General features: G+C 43.7%; 1 protein-coding gene across 3 annotated transcripts in view; it reads right to left on the bottom strand.

Moving 5' to 3' along the window:
* LOC139583562 (rab effector MyRIP-like) overlaps window positions 1–22077 on the bottom strand; it is a 151730-nt gene that overhangs the window by 127713 nt on the left and 1940 nt on the right. For all 3 annotated transcript variants that reach the window (XM_071414780.1, XM_071414781.1, XM_071414782.1), the window contains exon 2: window positions 15068–15231. In XM_071414780.1, the coding sequence (XP_071270881.1) occupies window positions 15068–15177 (110 nt within the window). In that variant the 5' untranslated portion in view covers window positions 15178–15231. The remainder of the gene's footprint in view (window positions 1–15067; window positions 15232–22077) is intronic.

Below are 22077 nucleotides of genomic sequence, written 5' to 3'. Positions count from 1 at the left end.
TCACTGTTTAGCACATGACCTCACATGTGAATCGTTAAAGAAATGGGTGGGGCTAAGGCTTAAGAGGGTGTGGACAATGCTGAATGGGCGTAGACAAAGGGGAGTGCTCCAGTAAATTTGTGAGTTTACATGTTTATCTACTTTAAAATAATAATTACTTTCCCATTGTTCCTCAAAAATGCAGTGTATGATATAACATTTTGTAGCTCTGGGTCTCTACTTTTTACCAAAGTAAAAAATAAAAACATTTAAAATGTGGCTACATAAGACCGTATCCAGGTGGTGAGTCACAGAGAGACACATATCTCCCTCAGATTATACAGACCCACAAAGAATTTGAAAACAAAACCAATTTTGAAAAACTCCCATATCTATTGGGTGAAATACCACAGTGTGCAATCACAGCAGCAAGATGTGTGACTCGTTGCCACAAGAAAAGGGCAACCAGTGAAGAACAAACACCATCGTAAATACAACCTATATTCATATTTATTTATTTACCCTTTTGTACACTATTACATCCCTGTATATAGACAACGACATCTGAAATATCTTTATTCTTTTGGAACTTTTGTGAGTGTAATGGTTACTGTACATTTTGTATTGTTCAGTTCACTTTTGTTTAATATCCATTTCACTTGCTTTGGCAATGTAAACAGATGTTTCCCATGCCAATAAAGCCCCTTAAATTGAAATTGAGAGCGAGAAATAGAAAAAAATACAGAAATAGAAGAAAATTGAGTCGAGAGGGGGAGAGAGAGAAAGGAGAGATGGAACAAGAACGAGAAAGAAAAACACTATAATGACAAAGCATATCTTGAGCTGAGGAGCCCTGTGAACAGAGCAGAAGAGAGCCGCTGCTTGACATTTGGCCAGTGGAAAAAAAGTAATTCCAGCAGCGGTCAGCCTGTTCCTTGTGACATGATCAAAATAAAACACTCAACTTTTGTACTCAGTCTGTTCCAAGTCTTGATAGCCTCAGAATAGCCTCAGAGTATGTCTTGGAAAAAGACAATATCATATCTCGTATACTGCATCTTTCTGCGATGACGAGCAAGGATGAGCAAGGGCTTATCAACTACAGTATGTATGCATCCCAAACGGAACCCTTTTCCCAATCTAGCGCACTAGGGCTCCATAGGGCTGTGGTCAAAAGTAGTGCACTATATAGCGAATAGGGTGCCATTTTGGATACAGACTGTATTGCTCCCTTTCATTTGGACCCAGCTGAGCCTGGCTAAAAAGCAAAGGGATGATGATTACCTTTCCAATGTGACCTGGAGGATAGGAGAGGGGGGCAGTGTCAGCTCTTCCGAAAAGGTTTAAGCTACATACACCCGAGCGAGCAAGGTTACATATCTGTCCAGTCAACTGGAAACACCTTAATGTTAAGCCGCAATGTGCCCTACTTTTGACCAAAGCCCTATAGGCGCTCTGGGAAAATCCCACCCATCAGCCTGGCATGATTTGCTGTTCTCCACTGACACCCAGAGGTATCACCTCACCGCCACTAACAGGCTAGCACACACAGAAACAAAACACACACACACGGTCAGCACGACACACACTCCAACCTGCATTGCGCATGGTGATCTTAGGCTTGTGTGCAGCTGCTCGGCCATGGAAACCCATTTCATGAAGCTTCCGATAAACAGTTATTGTGCTGACGTTGCTTCCAGAGGCAGTTTGGAACTCGGTAGTGAGTGTTACAACAGAGGACGATTTTTATGAGCTACGCGCTTCAGCACTCGGCGGTCCCGTTCTGTGAGCTTGTGTGGCCTACCACTTCACGGCTGAGCTGTTGTTGCTCCTAGACGTTTCCACTTCACAATAACAGAACTTACAGTTGATTCTGGGAAGCTTTAGCATTGCAGAAATTTGACGAACTGACTTGTTGGAAAGGTGGCATCCTATGACGGTGCCACGTTGAAAGTCACTGAGCTCTTCAGTAAGGCCATTCTACTGCCAATGTCTGTCTATGGAGATTGCATGGCTGTGTGCTTGATTTTATACACCAGTCAGAAACGGGTGTGGCTGAAATAGCCGAATCCACTCATTTGAAGGGATGTCCACATTGTGTGTGTGTGTGTGTATATATATATATATTGTAGTTAGAGGTTGCAACATTGTATATGAGCATGGGCAGCACCATTGAAGAATAATCATTTTCTTCTTCTACTAGTTGCATTCTGCCACCTATAGTGTGTTTGAACATGTATAACGCTAAGGTTGACAATTTACTGCCACCTGCAATTATGGAATGTTTTCTCATGAGTATAATTCATTGGCTGATCCCTCCTGATGACCTGGATGGAATTATGTGATCCTTCCTTAACCCATAGGAAGTCCCACCCAGTTGAATACTTCGAAATGGGGAAAGTCCTCAATGGCGCTGCCCATGCTAAAACAGTCTTTTGGGCCCTAACGTCCCCTCTCTCTTTGGGCCATATTTACATTTGAGTCATTTTAGCGGACGCTCTTATCCAGAGCAACCTTCAGTTAGTGCGTTCATCTTAAAATATCTAGGTGGGTCAACCACATATCACAGTCATCGTGAGAAACATTTTCCTCAATAATTATCAAAATCAGAGCTAGTAAGGGGGGAAATAAGTCAAGTGCAAGTGTTCGTTCTCAAAAGGGCCAAGAGACCAGAGGTGGCAGAACAGAGTGCTCGGGTTGGTATGTAGGGTTTGAGCATAGCCTGAAAGTACTGTAGGGAGGGGCACATTCTCTTGATGCTCCACAGGCAAGTACCATGGTCTTGTTATGGCTGCGAGCTTCGACTGGAGTGTGAGAAACACCAGGCGGGATGCAGCTTTCTGGATAAGTTGCAGTTGTCCAGATGGGAGATAACAAGTACCTGAAATGGGACCTGTGCCGCTTCCTGTGTGAGGTAAGGTCGTACTCTACGTATGTGGTAGAGCATGAACCTGCTTTGAAGTTTGCAGAGAATGACAAGGTGTTGTCCAGGGTCACGTCAAGGTTCTTTGCACTCTGGGAGGGGGACACCATGGAGTTGTCAACCGTGATGGAGAGGGCTTGGTGCGGGCAGGCCTTCCCCGGGAGGAAGAACAGCTCAGTCTTGTCGAGGTTGAGCTTGAGGTGGTGGGCTGACATCCAAGCTGAGATATCTGCCCGGCACGCAGAGACGCGTGTCACCACCTGGGTGTCAGAAGGGGGAAGGAGAAAAGTAATTGAGTGTCATCCGCATAGCAATGATAGGAGAGACCATGTGAGGATATGACCGAGCCGAGTGACTTGGTGTGTAAAGGGAAGAGGGCCTAGAACCGAGCCCTGGGGGACACCAGTAGTGAGAGTATGTGGTGCAGACACACTCTCCACGTCACTTGGTAGGAGCTGCCTGCCAGGTAGGACGCAATCCAATAGTGTGCAGAGCCGGAGACACCCAGCCCTGAGAGGGTAGAGCGGAGGATATGATGGTTCACGGTGTTGAACGCAGCAGACAGATCTAGGAGGATTAGAACAGAGGAGAGTCAGCTTTGGCAGTGGAGAGCCTCCATGACACAGAAAAGAGCAGTCTCGGGTGAGTGAGCCGTCGTTAAGCCTGACTGCTTAGGGTCAAGAAGATCGTTCTGAGAGTGATAGAGAGTTGGTCAGAGACAGCACGCTCAAGTGTTTTGGAAATAATTGAAAGAAGGGATACTGGTCTGTAGTTTTTAACATCAGAGGAGTTGAGTGTTGTTTTCTTGAGGAGGGGAGCAACTGGGGACATTTTGAAGTCAGAGGGTCAGGGATGAGATGATGAGTGAAGTGAGGAATGGGAGAAGGTCTCCTGAGATGGTCTAGAGAAGGGAGGAGGGGATAGGGTTGAGCGGGCAGGTTGTCGGGCGGCCGGACCTCACTTGCTGCAAGATTTCATCTGGAGAGAGAGGAGAGAAAGAGTTCAAGGCGTAGGGTAGTTCTGTGTGAGTAGGATCAGTGGACTCAATAGACCTCTACTCTACAGCACCATATTTATTTCATTTAAACTAGTGTCCGATAGTGGGAAAATAGGATGAGGAAACCTATTTGTCCAATTCTAATTTCCCAGTGCTGTGAGAAGCAGTTTGATGTTTTGCGTAATCAGAAAACAAAACGTATGACATACAACTTAATTTGGGGAAAAAATACAGTAGCCTATATAAGGATAGTGGAGTCACCAAAATAAATAAACCCTAGGTATCGGAGTGTGTCTCGACTCTATCTGGTTCCCCAGTTAAATGTAGGTTACAGGCTGTTATCACAGACGGGCTCAGGTGTCACATCTAGAGGGCAAGGCCTTGTCAACAGACAGACACCGCGACAGGCTGAGAAGGCTGCTTTTCTGTTTTGCTGTCAGACTGTGGTCCTAACCTCTGTTTCCTCCTTTCTTTATCCTTTTATCTCTCCATGTACCTGACTGTCCTGTAAAAGAGGGACTCATTTATTCACTGCACCCTCTCTGAAAGCAGGCAATACAAACCAAAGGCTGAACTTTGTCTATGAGAGAGGACGGGAAAGGGGGAGGGAGTAATGAAAAATACTCAATTATTTGTCCTAAATTACTATTCTGTCAATCAGATATGGATTTAAAAGCAGAAAGCCCCTGTGCAGATATTGTCTTCAGGTGAACATGTGTCACTGTCGGCTAGGTGTGGATGTTGTTCCATTAACTGTATTTGGGGAGTTTCTCCCATGTTTCTCTGCAGATGCTCTCAAGTTCTGTCAGGTTGGATGGGGAGAGTTGCTGCACAGCTATTTTCAGGTATCTCCAGAGATGTTTGATTGGGTTCAAGTTTAGCCTTTGGCTTGGCCACTCAAGGACATTCAGAGACTTGTCCCGAAGCCACTCCTGCGTTGTCTTGGCTGTGTGCTTAGGGTCGTTGCCCTGTTGGAAGGTGAACCTACACTCCAGTCCTTGGCGCTTTGGAGCAGGTTTTCATCAAAGATCACTCTGTATTTTGCTCCGTTCATCTTTGCCTCAATCCTGACTGGTCTCCCAGTCCCTGCCGCTGAAAAACATCCTAACAGCATGATGCTGCCACTATGCTTCACCGTAGGGATGGTGCCAGGTTTCCTCCAGACGTAACGCTTGGAATTCAGGCCAAAGAGTTTCTCATGGTCAGAGTATTTAGGTGCATTTTGGCAAACTCCAAGCGGGCTGTCATGTGCCTTTTGCTGAAGAGTGGCTTCCGTCTGGCCACTCTACCATAAAGGCCTGATTTGTGGAGTGCTGCAGAGATGGTTGTCCTTCTTGAAGATTCTCCCATCTCCACAGAGAAACTCTAAAGCTCTGTCAGAGTCACCATCGGGCTCTTGGTCACCTCCCTGACCAAGGCCCTTCTCCCCCGATTGCGCAGTTTGGCCAACTCTAGGAAGAGTCTTGGTGGCTCCAAACTTCTTCCATTTAAGATTGATGGAGGAACCTGTGTTCTTGGGAACCTTCAATGCTGGAGAAATGTTTTGGTACCCTTCCCCAGATATGTACCTCAACACAATCCTGTCTCGGAGGTATATGGAAAATTTCTTCGACCACATGGCTAGGTTTTTGCTCTGACATACACTGTCAGCTGTGGGACCTTATATAGACAGGTGTGTGCCTTTCCAAATCATGTCCAATCAATTGAATTTACCACAGGTGGGCTCCAATCAAGTTGTTGAAGCATCTCATGGATGATAAATGGAAAAAGGATGCACCGGTGCTCAATTTCGAGTCTCATAGCAAAGGGTCTAAATACTTATTTAAATCAGGTATTTCAGTTTATTTCAATTGCAAACATTTCTAAAAACCTGTTTTTACTTCATTATGGGGTATTGTGGGTAGATTGATGAGGATTTTTTATTTATTTAATCCATTTTAGAATAAGGATATAACGTAACAAAATGTGAAAAAAGTCAAGGGCCCTGAATACTTTCCGAACGCACTGTATATGTAAATGTACTTGGATAGTAAGTTATTCTGATTCTAGTCACACAAAATTACTACGCCTTAGCAATTACAACACCAGCATTAATTTTACACAGCATTCCCTATTTTATGAAATGAGTCCTACAACCATACAGAAATGACACATTCCATGATATCTAGCGACTTATTATCTAAGACCCTCTCTACATGCGACTAAACAGCCTTGTACTTGTTTGGCCTTGACACTTTAATTTTATCACCACTTCATTTCCAAAGGTTGACCAATTAAAATCACCGCCATAAAACCTACACCGTTCAGTAATCAGCTCAAGATTTGTTATCTACATGGGAGGGGGGAGAGAACATGCTTGAGCCAGCACATCCAGAGACAGATACAGAAAGACCGGGAGAGAGACTGAGAGAGAAAGACCTGGAGAGAGAAAGAGAAAGTGAGACTGACAGAGAGCTACAGACATGCTCAACTTGAACTCCTGATGTATTTATGTTTTTAGAATGAGAAAAGCACTCGAATCTAAAAATAAAGACAATTGATGAACAAGAACTCTATTCAAATCAGAATAGAAAAAAAGTAACTTTGCGCCCCAAATTATGAAGTTTTAACTCTCTCGCTAGCTAGCTACACAACAAAAATCTAGCCAGCTGGCTAACAAGCTAGCCAGAAAACTGTAGCTAGACTCATCTAGCAAGCGGAGTTGATACAACTACATCAAACGACCAAACTGAGTGAGTAAACCAAAAAAAAGGAGAAGAGACTAACTTTAATGTTCTGTTTTTATGTGTGAAGAATTTTCACTCTTTTTGCTGGTTTTTGAGCTAAATTAGAGAGCGAGCAACAGACAAACAAAACCGGTTGTCATGGCAACGGTGCAGCAGAACAGATCAGCAGCAGCAGTAGTAGCAGAGTCCCCAGGCACCGTGACCCACCTCCCCCTGAGACCATTCTCTACCCTCCAGAGCCCAAAAATGACAACGAGGAAAGCTTTTAAACAGAACCTTCTAAAGGGGAGGTCAGAAACCCTTTTCACAGACCTCTACAAAAACGGTGATGTGAGTAATCTCATCTTTCTCACTGACCAGCCAAATACGTAGCGCTCAGCAGTCTGCTCTCACTACCCATCCATAAAGAGGGAATCTGTAATGGGTGAAAGCTGAAAGTCAAAAGAGACAGACGACCCTGACAGCACCATGATAACAATCAACTTCTACAAGACTGGGACTGTCATGGTGCAAGGTAACCTCACACGGAACCCAAACTGGTCTGCGCGCGTGCGACATCGTGTGCTATCATGCATACATTTATTTTGTCCCCCTACACCAAACGCGATCACTACACGCAGGTTAAAATATCAAAACAAACTCTGAACCAATTACATTCATTTGGGGACAGGTCGAAAAGCATTAAAACATGTATGGCAATTTAGCTAGTTAGCTTGCACTTGCTAGCTAATTTGTCCTGGGATATAAACATTGAGTTGTTATTTTACATGAAATGCTCAAGGTCCTCTACTCCGACAATTAATCCACATATAAAACGGTCAACCGAATAGTTTAGTCATCTCTCCTCCTTCCAGGCTTTTTCATCTTTGAATTTATGGCGATTGGCATCTACACTTTCATAGTATTACCACGACAACAGGCAAAACATTTAGTCTTTCAATCACCGACATGGGTATAACCTATGAGGAGATGGCACGTGGGTACCTGCTTCTATAAACCAATGAGGAGATGGGAGAGGCAGGACTTGCAGCGCGATCTGCATCAGAAATAGGAATGACTTCTATTTTAGCCCTTGGCAACGCAGACGCTTGTTGGCGCGCGCGAGCAGTGTGGGTGCAATAATTGAATAACATAGATTCCTACATTTATTTTCCAATGCGAGCGGTGTAGTCAGGGTATTAGGCTGTTTGAAACAGACTTTCAGACCATTCAGGAGAGAGCAGAGAGAGAGGACACCACCAATGACATGCCCTTCCACAAGACAAACTCCACCATCACCCCCACTATCCCCACCCAAAAAGGCACATCCAGCACAGTGGAGGACACGCCCCAGGAGGAGAGCAACCCCCTCTGTGCAGAGCAGGCTCAGGCCTTCCTCACCACCATGGCTGCCATGAATGAAGAGTTCACCAAACTGGAGGGGAAGGTTGTCCTGCTCAGGGAGAGCATGAGCAAACAGCAACCAGACATCCAGACCTTAGAGGAGCTCCTAACCAAGGTATGGACAGAGCAGGACAGCAGCCTTGCAACACAGCTGAAAGAGGTTCAGCAAGAGAGAGACGGACTCAAGAGAGAGCTGGCTGATATAACAAATGTGGTGAGCTCCAAAAAGACAGGCAGAGCAGTAATAATGAGCTGACCACACTAAGAGAGGAGCTACAGGATATAAAGACAACAGAGGACAGGCTGCAGGAGCAGCTAGATCCCCACTTTATGACCTGCCCCAGCCGAGGAGCCCAAATCAACCAGCCAGGCCTCCCCAGCCCTGCCTGCTGCACGCCTCCCCCCCAGCCCACAGAACAGCCTCCCACTGATAGCGGCACTGGCACAGACCAGCCACACCCCAGCTCCAACACCCACCAGCCCCTCACTCCAAAACTAGTGGACCAATGGAGACTCATTGTCTCCACCTCCCTCTAAACCCCGCCCTTCATGGAAAAATTATATCAAAACTCACAATCGAAAAGACTGGCAGTGAAAGAAAATAAACAGACATCGAAAGCAAAGATACGAGTAGCGTAACCAAAAGGTAGTACATGTAGGCAAAATGTAAAGCGAGAGCAAAACTCTGACAAATTATAAAAAATATATATATATTTGAAAATGAATGCAAAAATAGTTTTTGGTTAAATGTGCTGGGAAAGTTTAACCAAAAACTATTTTAGCATTCATTTTAAAATATATATTTTTTTTAATCATTTGTCAAAGAGTTTTGCTCTCGCTTTAAAATTATTTGCTTACAAGTTTTTGGGTTTTGAGGTCTTATTTTTGTTTACAATTCTATATATCGTACAACAGACCACATTTACACCCTCCACACTAATTGAAAAACAAGTAAACCAAAACAAAGTCAAAATCTACTTGTGTTTTGTAGACTTCAAGGCATTTGATTAAATTTGACAAAGGTCTTTTTTTATAAACTAATATAAAGTGGTATTGGAGGGAAAACATATGTTATAAAAACAATGTACATTTAAAACAAATGTGCGGTTAAAATTGGCAACAAGCAAACAGACGACTTCTCTCAGGGAAGTGGAGTGAAACAGGGCTGCCCAATAAGTCCAACACTATTTAACATCTACATTAATGAATTGGCAAAAACATTAGAAGAATCGGCAGCACCGTACAGTGTCTGCTGTACGCAGATGACCTGGTGCTACAGTCTCCCACTAAGGAGAGGTTACAGCAGCATCTAGATCATCTGCGCAGGTTCTGTCAGACCTGGGCTCTGACCGGAAATCAGGATGACAAATATAAATTCTATTCGGACACAGTTCTATTGAACACACCAAAAACTAGTGGCGCAGTGGTCTAAGGCACTGCATCGCAGTGTTAGCTGTGCCACTAGAGATTCTGGGTTTGAGTCCAGGCTCTGTCGCAGCGGGCCACAACCGGGAGACCCATGGTGCGGCGCACAATTGGCCCAGCGTCATCAGGGAGGGTTTGGCCGGCAGGGATGTTCTTGTCCCATCGCGCCCTAGCGACTCCTGTGGCGGGCCGAGCGCAATACATGCTGACACGAGCTGAGAGACAAAGCAAGAAGAGCATTCTATGCCATTACAAGGAACATTCAAATCTGGCTCAATTTTCCAATCAGTTATAGAACCAGGTCATCAAAAAGAAAGGAGGACGAAGGCACTCTTCATATAATTAATTAAAATGCCTTAATTTGTATGGCATGTTCAATAGAAACAAAGTTGTAAAAATCATGGAGTCGAAGGCCATGCAGCCAAAACACGTTGGATTTTTTAAACTTTATATTTGACAAATTAGCCTTCTTTGCTAATCTAAAGAAACATAAGAACAAACCCCCCAAAAATATTGAAAAATGGTTTGACGATTGCAAAAATCTAAAAGTCATTGACAAATATATCTAATCAAAAACAGAGACCTTCTGTCTACCAAAATGTACTATTGTGTACATTAGTAGTACTTCCCTTCCTCCTCTTTCTACCAGTTATAGAACCAATTGCTTTATATGGCAGCAAAGTACGGGGTACGCCCTCTAATAATGAATTTACCAAATGGAACAAACATCCAATCGAAATACTGCATGCAGAGTTTTGCAAGACTGTATTGATAACGCATGTAGAGCAGAATAGAACAATTTTACAGCCATCAAAAAACAAGTGACCCCAAAACATTCCATCACACACCTCTACAACGTCAAGAGATGAAACAAGAGAAGAGTCCCCACAGCCAGCTGGTTCTGAGGCTCAGTTCCCTAACCCACCCCATAGAGCCTCAAGACATCACCCAGAAAATCTTGCCCAACCAAATCATCAAAGCAACAAAAAATATATATCACCTATTGGAAAGACACCACAAAAAATCCAAGTAAACTTCAATGCTATTTGTCTCTAAACAGACAGTACATTGTGGCAGACTATCTGACCACAGAAAACTGAGGAAAACACTGACTAGGTACAGACTCAGTGAGCACAGTCTGGCTATAGAGATCGGTTGTCACTGGCAAACCTGGCTGCCCAGAGAGGACAGGCTGTGCTCACTCTGCTCAGGGGGAGGTAGCGACAGAGCTGAATTTTCCATTACACTGTGACAAATACTCTGACCTATTTATTACCCCAAATTATCATTCAGTACAAAGAATTTGGAACTACAAAAGGGTTAGGGGTATTTATTGGGTGAAAAGCCTAAATGTGTCCTCCTGCCACAACCTGAGGGACAGCCAGTGAAAAGTGTAAGGTAATGTCAATAATATTTCCCATTTAGTTTTGGCTTTCATGCCATGTCATGTGTCTTCTCAGTCATATTGACACTGGTCTATTACTACTGCTTTAATGTATTATTATTCTCATTAATATTGTTGTTGTAGTTGCTATTTATGGTAATCCCATTTCCACTACTACTATTATTGCTCTTGGTCCCACCATTTTTGTTCCATGTATACTTTGACAATGTAAGAAATGTAAGTCTATTGAATTGAGAGCCCGAGAGAGAGAGAGGAGAGGGGAGAGAGAGGAGAGAGAGAGAGCATTGGTCTACACGGGACAAAGGAATAGCAAACTGGCCACCAGACATTGTTCAATTATCATGCTATTTTTACGTCGCACAAACCACTAGCGTTACAGACAGGACGTTCAAAATGCAAGACTTGACATTCGCCTACGGCTGTAAAGATAGACTTGTCAAACGCTCATTAACAGCAGCGTCTGTGAGCTAGGTAAAGACTGACTGAGCATGGGAAGAGTAAGTCATTATCAAGTCAGGAACAGGCCTTTAATGGATCAATCTCCTCCATCTCCAGGAGTAATCACTGCTGCTGTGGGTGGAAGCAGAGAACAGACAGACCTGGGGAAACTTTCGAAAAACAAAGAGTGGTGGTTGGATATTGTTATTTTTATCATTCTGTTGTCTTTCCCTCCGTCCCTTGGGAGTCAGTGCTGTTTGTTCTCTTTTCTTCAACCATCTCTCTGGCTGAGCTCTGAGACTGAATTCCCTGTGCTGGTGTAATGAGACACTCCAGCAGGCTGGCTACAGTGAGAGGAGGAAGCAGGCCAGAGGTTGGACAGCAGATACTGTAACTGTACATAATAATTGGGTAAAAATCACATCATCATCTTGTACATTTTAAATAAATATACTGTAGCAAGACATCCTAAGCAAGCCAATATTTAACTATGTTGACATGCAATACATTCTAAACAATTTAGCTCACTGGCATTACAAATCACTGAGTAAACCGAGCTTTAGCAAAAGTAGTAGAAAAATAGCTTTAAATGTTTAAAGGCCGTGAAAACGTGACTTCCTGTGTTTTATATATATTTCCACACTGAGGTTGGAATAATAATAAAATTATGATAATGCACATTTAGTGTAAGAGCTGTTTGAAAAGACCGCATGAAATTTCTGCCTGTTTTGGTGGGATGGAGTTTTGGCCTGCCTGGTGATGTCACCCGGCGGTAAAATAGTTAGACTAATAAGAGAGTTCCAAACCTCTGCCAATAACAGCTAGTTTTCAGTTTTCCCCACTCAGACCATTCCCAGACTTGCTTGAGAAATTGCTCTTTGCTATGGAGCTATTTTTGTTCTGTTTTTAATTAAAATGGTGAAAACGATCACAGTAAGGTACTTAATTGTTACCCGGAAACGATTTGATCTTGAGATGAAAAATGGCTGCATTGGACCTTTAAGAAGAAGTCACTTACATTGCAGAACTTGAGTCGTACAGAAAAGCTGTGATTGTACCCACGTTTGATTACACGCACATCATTTAGTTATTTACATTTTTCTGACAGGCCAGTATTTATGCGTCAGAAGGTACTATCAATTAAGTTCCTCAATATTTCTTAGTAGGAAACACTAGGGAAATTAAAAGGGAGCGTTTGAAGTGCCAGCTGAGACTTGTAAATTCGCCTTCTGAAGGATTCATGGGACACTTTATAACTCCGGCAGGCTGGCGTCATTTAAAACAGAAGAAACAAAAAAGTCAGCCAAGCATGGAGGGAAAGCCCCCCAGGGGGAAGGGAGTACAACAACCTGAAACAACCAAACTACCATCTGCTACTGTTAGCATAGGTATAATAGCTTCGTTTTTATTCATGTAATGTTCAAAACAGTCCTTTCCTTCTGACTGTGTTCATATCAAAAGGAGAACAATAGGCTTTGTTTTTGGTGTTGTAACCTAGTCAAGTCGGGATTGATCCTTCTTATAGCTCAGACACACAGGTAGGATTGTCAAGGATTGTACTGCCTGCCGACAGTACTTAGCACCCCTGGGCAGTGTCGGCAGTCAATCTCTGCTGTGTTCACACAGCAAAGACCTTGAAGTCATCAGCCACTCAGCCAAACCAGAAGCTGGCAGTAGCATTGTTTGGCAATGCAAGCTAGCTGCGTTAATATTGCTATTGATGCAGAAGGCGCATGTTAATACTAGCTAGCTAGCTAATAAGCTAATGCACATTATCAAACCAAAGAAAAAATAATAATGTTAACATTATTGTATTGTGTTGTGATGGATTTCTAATACCGTAAGACTTTTTCTGCCAGAGGTCTTCTAGGACCCCTTTTTCATCTGTTTGACCAGAAATCAAAGCCTTTGCTTTTTCCTAATGCCCATACACATGTAACGGTTGAAAGTTGCTTGCTTAGCGAGTACCACTTCCTCCTGATTCGGCTCACACCGAGGCTCGAACACAGGACCTCTGCACTCCAACCAACCTCAGGAGTGAGATAGACGTGAACGAATTTGAGCAAGTGTTCAGCACTGCTCAGAGAGCCCTCGACTGGTGACTATCGATTTCTCAAGAGCAATGACTATTGCACACCGTTGATTCTGTTATGAAACAGAGAGAGTCCACAGAGAAATCAAAAACCAACGGAAGACGTAATTACTTTTCAGGAACAATACAGACCAAATCGAACTAAGAAAACATAACACGTAACTTGATTTGTTGTCAGTGGGCATCTAGTATATCTAATATAGTTACACTGGTCTTTACTGGTCTAAACCACTGTGCTCCAACTCGTGTTCCTTTCAACAAAGCTTGAATATTTCTTTAATGAGCCACAGAATTCCCAATGAAAATGTGCATGTTTTTACAAGGACATTCATCCATTTAGCTATTCATCTTTTAACGGGGAGAAACACCAATGGCTCGACATTGTGTTTTTTCAAAGGTTTCTTTGGTTTTGATCATTTGAAAAAGACTTTGCAGAGAGGACATATTGTATTTCCCAGTAATTCATGGAGAAGCTAGCTAGCCATTAGCCCGGTCTTGATTAGACAAACCCCAGAAGGGTCTAAATCAAGTGTTGCTGACTCAAGACCACTGCTGTCTGCTCAATAATAATGTAGCCTCGATCCAGCCTTCCCCTTATAAACTGAGTGAATGTGAGAATACAGTCTGGCAATGCAGGATATAATACTGTTCTGTAATAATAATAATAATAATAAAAGTTCTTCACTGGGTAAAAAAACAAAACAAACCAATAGACTGCATTCATGTCGATACACATCATCCCATGGTAGGTCACCACTGTGGTGTCCTGTAACACAATGATAGGCCTAGCAGTGTAAAAAGCTACTGCGGTACAGTGGAAAAACACTTTGGGCTCTTGATCAAATGTGGGGACTGGAGAGCATAACACTGTAAAAAGTGAAACCTTTAAATGTAAATGTACATGTATTTCCATTTTCAGTTTGATAGATCTGTATGCTCATTTCGGAACGGCTCGAGGCATCCTCACAAGAGGCTTGCTGATGCATCACAAACCAGACGGTCTGATCTGCCTATAAATCGGATGACCGATTCCCACAAGAGCCTGTCAACATCAGAACACTGTATCCCCTAGCTGCAGCTTGTCACACAGAGAGAGAGAGAGAGCGATACAGAGGGAAGAGAGGGTTGAAATGTGAGGAGAGGGACAGAGGCAGGGAGGCACAATGGAGGAGGAGAGGGAGGAGGCCTGTCGCATCTGACAGAAGACTTTACCTCTCAGGGATGTGTGAAGAAGCAGGGTATGACATCAGAGCAGCACCCTGAGGCCTGAACCCCGACTAGACCCTGACCTCAAGACCCTAAGTGTCTGACATCCACACAGTCTGACTAGGCTGAAGAGACAGTCACATCTTAGACCCCCATGAAATCCAGCAGGATCAGCAAAAATATCTTTCCCGCAATATCTTTACTCAAACTCACATAGTTATGTGAAAGACTTGGATAACATGGCTATCAGCTAAAAAGAAGCACTCTTCTCCATTGGAGAAGAGGATTAACTTTCGTAAGGTGAATCTTATACCAGGTAGTCCTGGGGGCACCAAATGTTCAGTAATTTAATTTGTGTTTTGAGTTGTAAATTGTCACAGGAATAAAACATTTCCGGAAACATGGTATACTTCCTCAAATATCAGAACCGCAAATCCCATTTTTCATGCAGTGGTCCCCCTTCCCTTCCCTGCCCCCAATCCCCCCATCTCACCTGAGCCTGTCCTCCTCCTTCTTCCTCAGCTTCATGTCCCTCTGCACCACCTTCAGCACATGCTCTGCCTCGTCGTCCGTCAGGCCCGACAGGTCCAGCTTGCGCCCCATCTCTCCTGGCCTTGCCACCGCCACGGGGTGCTGCTGCAGGGGGGCACTGGGTCACTGGGGAGCAGGGGGGTTTAGAGAGAGGAGAGAGTATTTATAGACACAGTTATGGACCATCTCTACTGAACAAAAACAAACTCAACATGTAAAGTGTTGGTCCCATATTTCATGAGCTGAAATAAAAAGAACCAAGAAAATATTCACATATGTACAAAAAGCTTACAATGCATTCGGAAAGTATTCAGACCCCTTTTACTTTTTCAACCTTTTGTTACGTTACAGCCTTATTCTAAAATTTATAAAATATTTTTTCCCCCCCTCATCAATCTACCCACAATGACGAAGCGAAAACAGGTTTAGACATTTTTGCAAAAGTATTTTAACTCAAAACAAATGAAGTGGCCTTGAGTGGCCCAGCCAGAGCCCGGACTTGAACCCAGTCAAACATCTCTGGAGAGACCTGAAAATAGCTGTGCAGCAACGCTCCCCATCCAACCTGACAGAGCTTGAGAGGATCTGCAGAGAAGAATGAGAAGAATGGGAGAAACTCCCCAAATACAGGTGTGCCAACCTTGCAGCGTCATGCCCAAGAAGACTCGAGGCTGTAATCGCTGCCAAAAGGTGCTTCAGCAAAGTACTGAGTACAGTGTCTGAACACATAAGTAAATTATATACTTCAGTTGCTAACATTTCTAAAAACCTGTTTCGGCTTTGTCATTATGGGGTATTGTGTGAAGATTGATGAAGGGGATTTAAAAAAAAAAAATTTATGTAGAATAAGGCTGTAAAGTAACAAAATGTGGAAAAAGTGAAAGGGGTCTGAATACTTTCTGAATGCAGCACTGTATTTCTCAAAAATATTATGTACAAATTTGTTTACATCCTTGGTAGTGAGCATATCTTCTTTGCCAAGATAAATCATCCACCTGACAGGTGTGGCATATCAAAAAGCCGATTAAATAGCATGATCATTACACAGGTGCGCCTTGTGCTGGGGACAATAAAAAGGACACTCTCAAATGTGCGGTTTTGTCACACAACACAATGCCACAGATGTCTCAAGTTGAGGGAGCATGCCATTAACATGCTGACTGCAGGAATGTCCACCAGAGCTGTTGCCAGAGAATAAGCCACCTCCAACGTCATTTTAGAGAATTCTGCAGTACGTCCAACCGGCCTCACAACCGTAGACCACGTGTAACCCACCAGCCCAGGACCACCACATCCGGCTTCCTCAACTGCGGGATGATCTGAAACCAGCCACCCGGACAGCTGATGAAACTGAGGAGTATTTTTGACTGTAATAAAGCCCTTTTGTGGGGAGAAACTAATTGTGATTGGCTGGTCCTGGCTGCACCCCTGCCCAATCATAAGAAATCCATAGATTAGGGCCTAATTCATTTAATTTCAATTGACTGATTTCCTTATATGAACTGTCGCTCAGTAAAATCGTTGCAATGCGTTTATATATTTGTTCAGTATACATTCCATTTCCAGTGTTTTTGTATTGTTTTATGTTGTATTGTAGTGTATATGAATTTCCATGTAAGTGAACAATAAAGTAACAGCATCTTACATGCATATGAGCGTGGATGCAGCACATCCCTACTGAGTGAAATGAGAGGGGATGGAAAGAGAATGGTGAATCATAAGCTCAGAGAATTATGCACTCCCTGATTGACCTAGCCTCATCCTCAGAATCCTTTTGACAAGGATGGATGGAAGGGGTAGACGTCATATTCATTTGTTTCATACCGGGAAAGTGACAGCTTTGACATGACAAAAGGCAACTATCTAATTGGCAATCAATTTCCAATGTCATATTGTACGTTGAAAACACATCTGTTTTCAGTCAGCTTATGATATATATACACACACATACACAATAGATGAAGAGCACATAAGGCCACAAACACACAGTGTCACGTTCTCAGCAGCTTCAGTGGGGCGAAAAAGCTGAGAAATCTTTCAGGCTGGGTCTCAGTAAGCTGCTGTGGTTCAGCTTAAAAATGCATAATGATGCCATTCACAAGACCACCCACTCTGGCTTAGACACGAGAGCACTTCAAGACCGCCATCTCTGACTGTCCACAGAGGGAAAGTATCCTGGCATAACTGGATGGGATTTCAGCATTTCACATTCTATTGTATATCGCACTCTTAAGGCTGCAATACCGTGCCTTGGATTTCTGCCTGACTAAGGAACAACTGCTTTCTGGACACACATTCTAATAATACTTTTGAGTCTTTCCTCAGTTGCACACAAGAGGCTTCAAGGCACCCCGTGGTCCAATACCTGTGTCCCTACTGATAAAGATGATCCTGGTGATGAGAGAGAGAGGGGAGAATACAGCACAAGGCCATCGCCCGTCCTACCCCTGGCTCTGCCGCTGGACTTCCTGGAGTTGATTGCTCTGTCTCCGACGTATGGTAGGAAAAGAGGAACAAGCTATTTATTGTACTGTATCTGCCTTTGGCTCAGGCGTTGGGGAGGGCCATAGCGGTAGGCAGGTAGTACAGTCCTGGTGTGCGTCCCAAATGGCACCCTATTCCCTATATATGGCACTCCTTTTGACCAGTACCCATAGGGCATTGGTCAAATGTAGTGCACTATATTAGGGAATAGGGTGCCATTTGGGGTAGACATATGTATAGACTAGTGGAGGGAAAATGTATCATTACTCCGAAACCCACAGGAGGAGGCAGTTATTCAGTCCTGCTTTTTATAGTCGTGTCAAGGACAGGGGGTGGAGGGCATCAATTATGCCTCTGTGTGTGTGTGTGTGTGTGTGTGTGTGTGTGTGTGTGTGTGTGTGTGTGTGTGTGTGTGTGTGTGTGTGTGTGTGTGTGTGTACGTGTACACAGTGTGTCTGCATCCGCTCGCCAGGGTGACTCAGAGATTTAGGCTCCGTGGCAGCCAACGTTCCCCACAAGACTGTTTTCATTGATGATGCATTCCCTACTACACGTGCACGCATGTCCACACACCCTCTCCCGGGCAGATGTCACCACATTTGTGTCACACACTGTCCATAACACACCCACTATCCCACAACCTAAAACAATAGCACAAATTAGGCCTGGATCAGCCTGAATGCAGCAGCACAGCAGGATGTGTGGATTATAGTAGTGCACTATATAGGGTGCCATTTGGGATGCAGCCCTCAGATACCAAACTGTGCTGACCTGCTGCGGTGTTTGGAAATTGTCAAGACAAATTTCATTGTCTTTCAAAAATGGCTATAGCCTATCCTTCAAGACACGTGTTCACTCCCAGAAACTAGCTATATCGATTTCAAAGAGCTAAGATAGATAGCTCTTTTACCTCGTACTGTGCACCACAAAAGATACTGTTGCATTAAAGCATGGATCGTTACTAAGTGAGTCACTGCAAGCTCTAGTGAATGAAAATAACAACTCATAAGAGAAGTCATGTGACTCATGTCCACTAAACACAGGGAATCAGACAGCCCCTTTCAGAGTGCCTCCACTCCGGATTGAGGTTTTCCCTAGGGACAGATCTAGGATCAGCTTCCCCTTCCCCAATCCTAACCTGAACCATTAGTGGGGGAAATGCAGGACTGAGCCCAGATCAGTGTCTAGGGGCAACATCACCCTACTGCTCTAACTGAGATAGCTATGCCAATCCATCACCACTGCTTAACTCGGACTGAGTCATCAACACAGACGCTATCGATCCCACAATGCAAAGCTCCTCTTCATTATATAGTGTTTTACCCAATGCTTTCTCTTTATGTAAACAAACAATGCTTGTTGTTGCCCAGCTTTGACTTCACTGCCCTTGTGAGTGAGTAAATGAGAAAATAAATGGCTACTGTACGAGTATTGAGAGAACAGGCATTGGGAATATGTAACAGAGCAGCAACCAGGACATGACAATGGTTGGATAGAGGATGGACAGGAGAATGAAAGTCCTGTATCTCTCAGCTAAGGATGTTCAAGATAGAATGGACTCCCTATTTTTCACGGACAGATTTCCACACGCTCAAACAGAAAATACTAATATCTGCCTGTACATGGATGCACACACAGAAAATGATATTAGGCACAGATCTATAGTAATTTAAACTGTACCATAACACACACACAGTGACATCCTTACTGCATGTATAGCAGGGGTGTAAAACTAATTTAGTCCCGGGGGCCGAGTTCTGTCTTCAACGAGATCCGGAGGGCCGCACTGAAAATTGGTAGTGCACTATTCTTTGCCGTCAAACATTCATCGTTTTGGAAATGTGTTATGCTCTCTGACTGTCTAGCTTTCAATTCAGTGATTATAAGCGAGCTGGTCAAGAAACTATGAATGTAGGTCCATTATCACTTCTACACAGTTTCGATTGGGTTTGAGTCATTTTAAAGTATATGGAGTTCTTTCCCCATACAGTAATGGTGTCAATGCAACCCGGCTAGGGCTCCACAGCAGATGGATGGATAAAAGCAGGCCTGTGTGTGTGTGTGTGTGTGTGTGAGCTCAAAAGGCAGCAGCAGCCAAGCGCTAAATTAACTGCTTGTTTTAGCCTCTTCGAGGCCAGCTTAAGGATCAGTGCTCAGCCTTAACCAGAAGGGAGAGAACCGCTCTCACCGTCTACGTCTTAAAGTGGCACCCTATGGTCAAAAGTAGTGCACTGTGTAGGGAACAGGGTGCCATTTGGGACGCATCCACCGAGTGACTGAGAAGGACATTTTTTTATTCTAAAACGCATCTTATGAATAAAATGAATGGACTTATCCACTTGAGGTTTACTCGTTGGCGTGCTGTAGGGCCTACGATGTGTGACGCATAGCATGGCTCTGTGCTATTGGGGTGAATGCTGGAGATAGAGGGTGTGAAAACAATGAGGTGATACTCCATAGTGGCGCTGTCACTTGTGTAAAAGGGGCACCTGAAGCGCAAGAACAGATTAACTGGATTTGAAAGTCCACCAAGTCTCTTCAAAAAGTGTCCCATTTATCTGGCATAATTGCCTTTGCTTGTGTCCATTTGGCCAATTGTCTTGTCTGACTAATGTGTCAGGAAGTAGACAGTTTCCAATCCTCCTAAGGGCTTAGAAGTAACTAGGGGAGAATCTCAAGTGCATACTCCTCGCATCCTCTCTCGTGGCCTCCTTCTCAAAACCCATTGGATGAAAACGCCAGAGGTCCCTCCCCGCTGACCTTCTCCTCCAATGGGTTTTGAGAAGGAGGCAAGAAGAGAGGACGCGAGGAGTAAGCATTTGAGATTCTCCCTAGGACTATCTGTCAGGAGTGGCCTCCATTCTGGGGCTTTGTCCCGAACACCTGGTCATTTGTGACTGTCAATCATTTTGTTATCACACCCCGCACCTGCCTCCCAATTACCACCCTCTAGTAGGTGCCAAGGTGAGAATATGCTGCATTGTATTCACAACCTGCTGGCACTGCAGCAGCTAACGGTTTCTGTGAATAAATTACTGTGTAACTGTGCTGACGAACAGTGGCGTGTATTCATGGATGCCAAGGGAAGCCAGGCTTCCCCCCAAAAAAATGAACAAGAAAAAAAACAAATAATTTATCCTTCGTCTCCCTGTGTTTTCATAATTTTCCTTCAATTCGCAAGAGGCTGAATGTATCTCACCGGAGACAGCCTCCGAGCGAGCAAAATAGTCCCCCTCTGTCTCTGTATGTGAAAGCCATCTATCTGATGCTGTCTGGTCATAAAGAATATGACATTGTTGACACCTGTAGCATTGAATGCAATGGAAGCCAGCGAGCATTTGGCCTCCCTTGATAAAAAAGGTATAAAATAAAAGCCAATCAGCATTGAGCTAAACTGAGTGAGCTCAATTGTGAATGGTCCTGGCTCACCCCAAAAAATTCTCAAGTTTGGATTTGACTTCACTCCTATTAGATCGCATCAAGAGAAATACGTAATTGACAGAAACAACTTGAATTGTTGCATCTCGTTGTGTTGTTGTCCTCTGGTGGCTGGCTAGCTAACTAGCTAAAATGGTCCCTTTCCTAAATTAGCCATGGATGGAGATAGGGATTTGGACTTGTGGTTTTACTTAATTCTCTGTACTGGCCAATGATTATAATGGTGGTTCTAATCCAACCATAAATTCATACATTGTGTCCCTGGACTGAGAGGATGGAAGAAGCTAGATGTAGAAGGCTAATGTTAACTAGCTAACATTGCCCATGAAAGGGCTCGTTCTAAGTGGCGCAGCGGTCTAAGGCACTGCATCTCAGTGCTAGAGGTGTCACTACAGTCACCCTGGTCTGAAACCGGGCTGTATCACATCCAACCGTGATTGGGAGTCCCATAGGGCGGCGCACAATTGGCCCAGCATCATTCGGGTTTAGCCGGTGTAGGCCTTCATTGTAAATAAGAATTTGTTCTTAACTGACTTGCCTAGTTACATTTTAAAAAGTTAGGCTACCTGGCTAAAATGCTTGCTAGCCTAAGACAACAAAAAATAAAAGCATGTACTGTATGACAGATTCATAGACCGTTTCGTCAACATGAAAGCGAGGAGCATGGCATTGGTGTTTCTCCACAAGTAGAGTATTTTTTCTACTTGCAAGAACGCATACACACACATACACAAATCAGAACTATGGCCAGCCACATCATATCTATCTTACGTTGATTGGACTAAATCGTTTTTGGTATCTTTTAGTTGTCACTTTATTTATTAGACTAAGCATTGGTGCTTTGATGATTTCGAAAAGTTGAAATGGTGCTGGAATAGTGGAGGCAGCTCCTGTGTTCTCTAAGACTTGCGGTAACTCTCCGTGGTTCTAAATCAATTGTTAAATCAAGTCAGAAAATTTCGGTAACATTACAGTATGTAATGCTGTAGGTCATTGAACTGTTTGTTACATGCAATATGCTTTGTGTACTTCACCGGACAGAGGTTGCGG

This window comes from Salvelinus alpinus, chromosome 8 (genome assembly GCF_045679555.1).
Source record: "Salvelinus alpinus chromosome 8, SLU_Salpinus.1, whole genome shotgun sequence".
Taxonomy (NCBI): domain Eukaryota; kingdom Metazoa; phylum Chordata; class Actinopteri; order Salmoniformes; family Salmonidae; genus Salvelinus; species Salvelinus alpinus.
The sequence above is the reverse complement of the archived record's forward strand: the minus strand, read 5'-3'. Positions and strand labels throughout refer to the sequence as shown.